The sequence below is a fragment of the Temnothorax curvispinosus genome, unplaced genomic scaffold (genome assembly GCF_003070985.1).
Source record: "Temnothorax curvispinosus isolate PA1 unplaced genomic scaffold, ASM307098v1 QBEX01017760.1, whole genome shotgun sequence".
Taxonomy (NCBI): domain Eukaryota; kingdom Metazoa; phylum Arthropoda; class Insecta; order Hymenoptera; family Formicidae; genus Temnothorax; species Temnothorax curvispinosus.
This window is the reverse complement of record NW_020227540.1, coordinates 1-8047: the sequence shown is the minus strand read 5'-3', so window position 1 is coordinate 8047 and position 8047 is coordinate 1. Positions and strand designations below refer to the sequence as shown.

At 34.6% G+C, this 8047-nt stretch overlaps 2 protein-coding genes across 2 annotated transcripts; both read right to left on the bottom strand.

Annotated features, from left to right (window-relative positions):
• Positions 1-1794: 1794 nt before the first annotated feature.
• Positions 1795-2553, bottom strand: LOC112467688 (protein ANTAGONIST OF LIKE HETEROCHROMATIN PROTEIN 1-like). Its single transcript, XM_025036405.1, has 4 exons — positions 2435-2553; positions 2123-2357; positions 1862-2059; positions 1795-1818 (listed from the first exon to the last, which is right to left on the bottom strand). Exons 1-4 carry the CDS (start codon positions 2551-2553, stop codon positions 1795-1797), a joined length of 576 nt encoding a protein of 191 aa, XP_024892173.1.
• A 1573-nt stretch (positions 2554-4126) lies between these two features.
• Positions 4127-4978, bottom strand: LOC112467689. The gene is made up of 3 exons (XM_025036407.1): positions 4816-4978; positions 4356-4713; positions 4127-4213 (listed from the first exon to the last, which is right to left on the bottom strand). Exons 1-3 carry the CDS (start codon positions 4894-4896, stop codon positions 4170-4172), a joined length of 483 nt encoding a protein of 160 aa, XP_024892175.1. The 5' UTR covers positions 4897-4978; the 3' UTR covers positions 4127-4169.
• Positions 4979-8047: the final 3069 nt, after the last annotated feature.

Genomic DNA, 8047 nt, shown 5'->3' with positions numbered 1-8047 from the left:
GCTCTTGCCTTAGGCGACTAGCGCCTGAAAATATCTGCCTCGGTGTCTCGTAGGGGGTCTCATACATATACCAGTCCGTGCCGAACCTTGAATTTGAGAGAATGCATGAACGATGCGACGCCTAGCGGCGTCGCTGCAAACTGCCGGTAATACAGTTACCGCGCTGGCGTGATGATGATGCATGTGCCACTGGTAGCGCGAACCGCTACATTTACCATTGACAAATTTCCATTACAATTCACACTGAACAACATTGGCTGAAGGTAGAAAAATTCTATACAAAATCCTTCATGAGTTATTGGCAGTTTCCATTACGCCTGTATGGAAAAGGTTGTTATTCGAATCTTGCCATTGTGTTTCCATTCATCTTATTGCCACTCAATATTTTCCATTAACTTTTCCATATAATTCGCATTGCAAGTTCCATACACAAGTTTTAACCTTCATAAGCCATTAGCAGTTTCCATTACGCCTGTATGGAAAAAGTTGTCATTCGAATCTTGCCATTGCGTTTCCATTCATTTTATTGCCACTCAATATTTTTCATTAACTTTTCCATATAATTCGCATTGCAACTGTAGGGCAACTATACATTCCCACTGACCGCCATTGAGCACTCAAGGGCACATTTTCATAAGGGGGGAGTGCTAATGAAACTTCTCTAGCTATAAATATTTCATGTACCTTATACCTTGCATTTTTATGTAGCCAGCTCTCCGTCTAATAGAAGTAATGAAAAAATTAGAAGAGGAAGAACCAACAAAAACGATAACAGCATCGAAAAAATAGCGTCAGCTCTAAACGAATTGGCAAAGGCACCATCAATAATTCCACCTCCATTCCTCGCTCCTTTACCACAAAACACTCCGCAGTCAAAATTGACTTTGAAAGAAAAACAATTCGAGATTTTCTACAATTAATGGAGTCCTTGATGCTGAGTATACCCGATGCTGATCTCGACAATGTGCTCTTCAGTATCCACAAAACTGTACATAAAGCAAAAAATAATCGCACAAAAATATTAAAAAGAATTATGTATACTGCGCGGTCTGCGCGTCAATGATTCCTTTTCCGAGGTAAGGGGGAGACACATAAATCTAGAGACGCTATTATGGTTATTTCTATTAGTCTATTACTAGAATTTCTATATGTTCCCCTATTACCTCAGGAAAAGAATCATTGACACGCAGTGTACGCAGTTTATTATATTTCAATACATGTTTATTTATTTTATTTTATTTTCAACAAAATGTTATTACAAATTTCTAACAAATAAAAATTGTTTCTTTAAAAATAAAAAAATGTGTGTGAAAAAATTTATTTTCTTTAATTTAGTCAATTGTATTATTAACGATAAATTTGGCGAAATTGCCAAGGTACTACTTTTTCATTGGAAAAACTTTGTGAATTTTTTTTGTACTTGTAAAGCTTCTCGACTTAATACTGCTTGATTTGGTTGATTTAAATTTTGAAATAAATTATTTTCAGATGTATCATTTCAAATACTTGGAATTACATCTCCATTTCTTGTTTCTCTATCTACCATTGACTTGCAAAAATATGTCGACTCTTCCTTTTTTATTAAATAATTATGGAGACATATCGTTGCTTTTACAATAGCTTCAATTGTTTCTATATTTGCGCCTATTGTTCTTCGAAGTATTCTTCATTTTGCAGTAAAAATTCCAAATGTATTTTCAATAATTCTTCGAGCTCTCGATAAACGGTAGTTGAAAATTCTTTGATCAAGTGACAATTTGTTATTTTCAGGATAAGGTGTCATTAAATATGTTGTCAAGGAAAATGCTTGATCTCCAACTGCAACAAAGTGAAAAACATTATCGCTGTCCAATACAGATACCGGATTTGGCACTCCCATTCTGTCTTCTTCAAAATATTTTCTCATTTTCGATCGTGAGAAAATACCACCGTCGCTCTGGCGCCCAGTAGCTTCAATATCCAACATCGTAAATGCGTAACGATAATCACATATAGCCAATAACACTTTACTATGAAATCCTTTGTAATTATAATATTCAGAACCAGCACCCGCGGAAGCCTACAAAAGAAAATAGAACAAGATATTTTTTTTGTTTCTTTTTTTAAGTCACGAAACTTTTACTTGTATGGGAATGTGTTTTCCATCGATTGCACCAATACAATTAGGAAAATTCCACTGAGATTCAAATCCTCTTCCAATTCCTTTCCAATCTTCAGTTGTTGGCAATTCTAAAACAGATGCTCGTAATTTATTCCATAATGCTGTACATGTTTCGAAAATTATATTAAAAACAGTAGATTTTCCCATTCGAAATTGGGAAAACAATGAAACCATACTGTCTCCAGAAACAACATATCTGAAAAGAAAACAAATACATCGCAAACTGACATGTACATTAAATTATAATTAAAATCTTACAATTATTTGCTGTACCTTAGTGTCAAAGCCAATCGCTCGCCAACAGATATAGGTCGGCGTGCTATGGTTTCACGTGTTCTTTCAGTGCTAGGCCCAACTAACTGAACCAATACTTCAAAATGTGCTGCTGACATTCTGAAGTAACTAGTAAACAATTCTCTATTCGTGAGCAGCAAAGGAAACAACGAAGCATAATTACCATGTACGCGACGACTCTTTACTATTGGAGACTCCCAATATCGTTTCTTTTTATATGGTTTTTGTTTTTTTTCTTGTAAATGTTTAATTATTACAGGCATTACAAGCGTTATTGCTTTCTGTAATTTTCTTCTATGATTATTCACACAATTTATATAATTGCAGTACCAGTCGTAATATGTTTGTGTTAAATTATCCATAATTGACGCACGTCGTCGACAATTGTCGCTGAAACATTAAATAATTTTTATGTTTTAATTCATTTATTTAATCAATTAATTTAGGTTTCCTTATTTTTCCTATAAAAATTAAATTTGCAAAATTTGGTAAGCATTTTAATCAAAAAATTAAAGGACCCCGCACAAAACCACGTGAAAAAGCCGTTCTACCGATTTGTGTGTGTGTGCGGGGTCCTTTGCAAAATTTAATTTTTTGATCAAACTGCTTACCAAATTTTTAATTTTGCACTTTTTTATAATCTTATAAGTATATCCTTTGCCTAAACTCATAAGTAATTGAAAAATTTTTTGGTTTTTTGTTTCAGACCGCTACAAAAACGTGACGATGGCAGCCTTTTTCCACCTTGCGCAAAAGACGCCAAATTGTGAAGTCTGTAACGCCGCCATTTTCTTTTGTAAAAAAATTTTTTTTCAGTGTTTGACTTATAATTAAAGTATGCCAAAAGTTGAAATTGATGCGATTATTTTATTACCTTTAAAAAAATTGTTCAAAAATAGCTTATTTTCGTGCTTCTACTTATAGCGTTTTTCATTGGCTGAGCTGGTGCGCATTCAGTGCACATTAAAGCCGTCGTACACAAACCAACGTAAAGTGTATGTTTAATATAAACGGGTTAAATCATGAAATCCTCAATATTCTTTATTGCACTATTTGGTAAAATATGTACTGGGTATTTTATCAGTCGAAATATTTGCATTTTACTTTAAATATTAGAGATTAAATCAGTGTACAACGGCTTTAATGTGCACTGAGTGCGCACATGTTCTGCCAATGAAAAACGCTATTAGTCTTCTCCTTTTAAGTTCTCTAATAACCACTAGAGTCGTTGTGATCGATGTTCACGTTGTGGCGAAGGACGCCGGAGGTCGGGAGGGACATCCGTCATGTGAAATTTGGCGGAGTGGTTTTGTGTCAACTTCGTAGTCTCGACATTATGGGTTCGAATCTCCGTGTCCTTAAGTTTTTTTTTAATCCTTTCACAAAGCAATGTGATAAATAATAATGCTTTAAATAATTTAAGACTATAAATTAATAAAATATGTGTATAAAATAAATACGAGTTTTTATTCTGAAAATTAAGAACAAATAAAAATATCTTTTTATATGTTTATTTTTATCCTTTTTCTTTTATTTTTGTGGGTATTCCAGGTTGTCAATTCAAGGTAAGTATAACGAATAAAAATCAACTCTTTCATTTTATCTTTTTTTATTTTATTTTTAAAATTCTTGCAGGTATTTTTGTTTTTAAAATTAAGTATACTTAGATACGAGAGAAAATATAAATCAATCCTTCAATTTTTGCCATTTTATTTTATTTTTTACAGGTATTCCGAAGTTGAAATGGACAGTGTTTGGCTGCAATCAAGAAAATATTGCAAGGTAAGAAACGATGATATTATTGAGTTAGGGTCAAAGCACGTAATATTGCGTAGCGATAAATGACTGTCATATAGTTGACTAATGAATAAAGTGCTTACGTTTCGCTTACAAAACTTACTTGTTACGAAGTAGATAATACAATCGAGGATAAGGGAAAGGGCATAATCATGTTCAGAATGAGGATTAATGACATCTTCCGCCTCCCAATCGTCATGTTGCAATACAAGGTCGAGTTTTTCCTTTATTTTTCGCACATATTCCGCATTTTTGCCCTCACGTTTGTTGCCGTAAATTGCTTTGATTTCACTAATAGAGATCAACGTCGCCGGTCTCGTATCAGACGAAACCGTGCAATTACCATATTTTGGAAGCTTAATCACGCTATACACCGATAGCAATTTATACAATTGTAAAAATGTTGGGCAATTTGGATGATCGTTGCATCCCGCGCATTGGCGTATAGTGCCAAAGAATTTCTAAAAGAGGCAAGTAGTTGTTCATTGTAGAACAGGTAAGTACATGTAAAATTTATTGGTAATACAATAAACATATCATTAAATAAGAAAAATATACATTACCTCTAAGTTATCCTGATTAACTTTTCCAGTCAGCAGGTACTTGAAATCGAATTTGTCAATCAGATAAGCGCAAAGGTCCATTGTCGATCGAAGAGATATTTTTAATCCTCGTGAAGTTTCGACAGTAAAAAATTCTTCTGCTGTGATATCTTTTTCCGACACTGCCAATTCCCATTCATTCAACCACCGCAATGTATCTTCTAGAACCTAAGAATTACGTAATAATTAAAAAATTGTATGTAGTATTATCGCTATTTTATTCTTAATTATGCGACCTAAGTTATTTTTGTACCTTAAAGTCATTACAATGCGGCGTGAGCCCTTGATTTGGCAATTTGCGATTCATTGCGTCAAACATGCCGTTCATGCGTTTACAAAAGGAAATTGTTTCTTCACACCCGCTGAGTTCTTCGCACCCGCGTAACAAATAAAACGCGAGCCCATCAGCTATGGAGTTGCTGAATATCTGTAACATAATAAAAAGTTTTTGACTAATTCATAAAATTTAAAACGGCCTGAATAAGTACCATATTTTTTGTTACACACAAATGTACCTGAGTAGCCAGTCTGACTCGCATTTTCGATGTGTTGTCCAGCACAATATGTCTATTCGTTATTTTTGGACATACTCGTGCATCTCCTGGATGATTCTTATCCAGATTAAACAACGTTTGGAAATACTTCCAACAAACGTAGTCATCTGTAGATTTTACCTAGAGAATAATGCCAACTATTTATTGACCTACGTATTGTATGTAACTTACATTATGAATAATGGTGGGCATCACCTTTCAATTCTTTTAAGTCTTTCAGGTTCATAAATAAAATTACAGAGCCCCAAAATCCGGCTTTCGTGGCGTTAATATTTTTTTCTTATTTTTTAATAACATAAGTGAAGTAAGATAAGCACGGATAAGTGAAAATTCTATTCTTAGTGGAACGAAATTATCAACAATGATAAAGCCTTTGATATTTTCTTTCCGCTTTTCCAGAATATAGTGGTAGATATGTATGTCGAATATTTTTTTAAGTTTTTATCTTTTTTTTTCAGGTATTATGGGTTTCCTAAGAAGGTAGGTATATATTTATTTTCATGCAACACATATTTTTTAGGATCTCCGGGATTTAAAGAAAGATATGTATTCATTTTTAATTACACTTTTTTTCAGGTGTCTCCAGGATTCCAACTAAGGTATGTATGTATTTCTATATAATTTTTTTAATTGTCAGGGTAGCTATTATGTAACTTTATCCTTAGAGTGGAAACGTAAAAAGTGAAAAATTTCATGTGATTATTTTTTTCTATTCGACACTAATAGAAAAAGATAGTTACATGAAACCTTTCACTTTTTACGTTTCTATCTTACAAGAAAAGTTACGTGATTGCAGCCCAGATTCTTTAAAATTTTAAGAAAAGTATATATCAATTAAATTTTTGTTTTTTTGACACGTTACCTTTCAATTTTTTTATTGTAATTATATATTTTTTTATTGTAATTATTTCCTCAACTTGTTATTTTATTTTGTAGGAATGGTATATATGCAGATGCCCTTTAATATCTTTCTCATTATTGTCGCTAGTAAGCATAAAACTACAGATTATCATCTTACAACTTACCCGCAATTTTCTCTTGTTGTACAACCGGTTTCGGATGTTCTTGATGACGTAGCAGATATCGGAAAAGACGAATACTTTCCGATTGTCGTCCAAAGGGTGAGTGAACCACGTTTTGGTATTTTCTATCGTCCCTCTGACACCCAAAAGCGACCACATTTTCGCGTTTGTTGCAGCACTGTCGGCAATAACTCCGTGGATTATCGCTCCGCATTGTTCCAAATAGGGAATAGCTTTAACGACAATTTTCGCGAGTTCTTCTCCTTTTACGGGATTTTTAGAAACAAACACTGCAATTGGCTGTGTATATACATCAGCAAGTGGCTGGAACATGAGGACAAGATTGTGTGTTGCCTGCTCGTTTATGTCTGTGGATTGTTGCCCATCATCACCAAAGTCGGTTAAGCCCAGGTAAGTTAAATTTCTGGAACAAACTGCCACAGACTTCCTGAAGTTTATTTCATCGAGCAGTAAAACCCCGTGACGCTGCAATTGAGTTTTCGATGCAACATGTTTCTCGAGGAGTTTCGCAAATTCTTCATCGAAGCCACACTTCGCGTTAATTAAGGAAAAATAACTGCGTATTGTCCTTGTGCACGGAAGTGGCAGAATATTGTTTTTGCGCAAAAATTCGTAATCTCTTGGCGATCGGATGTTCAAAAGCATGCACAACATAATCCAGTCATCGGAGTAACGTCGACCTTTGGCGTCCTTTTTCCTTGCCGCGGCGATGATTTCCTGAACTACTAGTTTTTGAGACTTTGAGATGCTGTCTAACTCAGCTAATTTTTTATCCACAGCCGTATCTTGCATGCTTGCCATTTGTGCTTCTTGTGCTTTCATACACGTAATGAGATCTTTTACGTGATCCTTAGCTCGAAGTTTCTGACGCCTTTCACGTCTAATTTTCATCCGCATCGCTAATAATTTACGTCGATCAATGGGGTTTGAAATGTTACGAATCCGATTCATCGTCAGACGAATCTTCAGCCGTGCCTCTTGTTGCAATATGCATTTCCTCTACTTCATGCAGGAATCGCATCTTTTCTTCTTCGAGAGTAGAGAACAGCCTTTACTTCTCCACTTGTCGATGTTATCTTGATATGCCCCATTGACTACTATAAAATAGATACTAATGTCACCTAGGCCACTGCAGACGTTCATTCCTTTGAATTTTTCTAGTATGTCCTTAAGCATTTCTTTTTTCTTTAGAACACGTTCGAGATTCTTATCTTGTGGATAAACGTGACGACCATAAACAAAATATTTTAATATTCCGTCGATGTCAAGTGTAACACTTTTTTGTGCTACTGGACAATGCTCGCCGTTTTCGACCTTCATGATTGCGTATGTAAACAGCGTACATTGTACAATTTCAGTACGCATGTTGACCCAACTCCATCCCTCCGAAACATCGGCAAAGAAGTCATTACTGGTGCTCGCATTTTCTTCCGGTATTACTGGTATAATAAAGTGAAACAATTTTTATGAGCAGTGGTCAGTTTCCGTACTAATAAAAATTCGCAAGCTCTTATAATCATTATATTGCACCACTTACATTTCATATTGATTCGTTTCATAGCATATAAAGTATATTTTTTCTCGATTTTCATTACA

What these genes read in the sequence shown, in the direction of transcription:
- LOC112467688 (XM_025036405.1), bottom strand. Translation starts at nt 2,553, where the DNA reads ATGTCAGCAGCACATTTTGAAGTATTGGTTCAGTTAGTTGGGCCTAGC. An exon ending in CGATTGGCTTTGACACTAAG is followed by an intron (nt 2,358 to 2,434) that starts GTACAGCAAATA and finishes TTTTCTTTTCAG; the next exon opens with ATATGTTGTTTCTGGAGACA. An exon ending in GAATGGGAGTGCCAAATCCG is followed by an intron (nt 1,819 to 1,861) that starts GTATCTGTATTG and finishes ACTTTGTTGCAG; the next exon opens with TTGGAGATCAAGCATTTTCC.
- LOC112467689 (XM_025036407.1), bottom strand. Translation starts at nt 4,896, where the DNA reads ATGGACCTTTGCGCTTATCTGATTGACAAATTCGATTTCAAGTACCTG. An exon ending in TTAATCAGGATAACTTAGAG is followed by an intron (nt 4,714 to 4,815) that starts GTAATGTATATT and finishes TGCCTCTTTTAG; the next exon opens with AAATTCTTTGGCACTATACG. An exon ending in TATTATCTACTTCGTAACAA is followed by an intron (nt 4,214 to 4,355) that starts GTAAGTTTTGTA and finishes TCTTGATTGCAG; the next exon opens with CCAAACACTGTCCATTTCAA.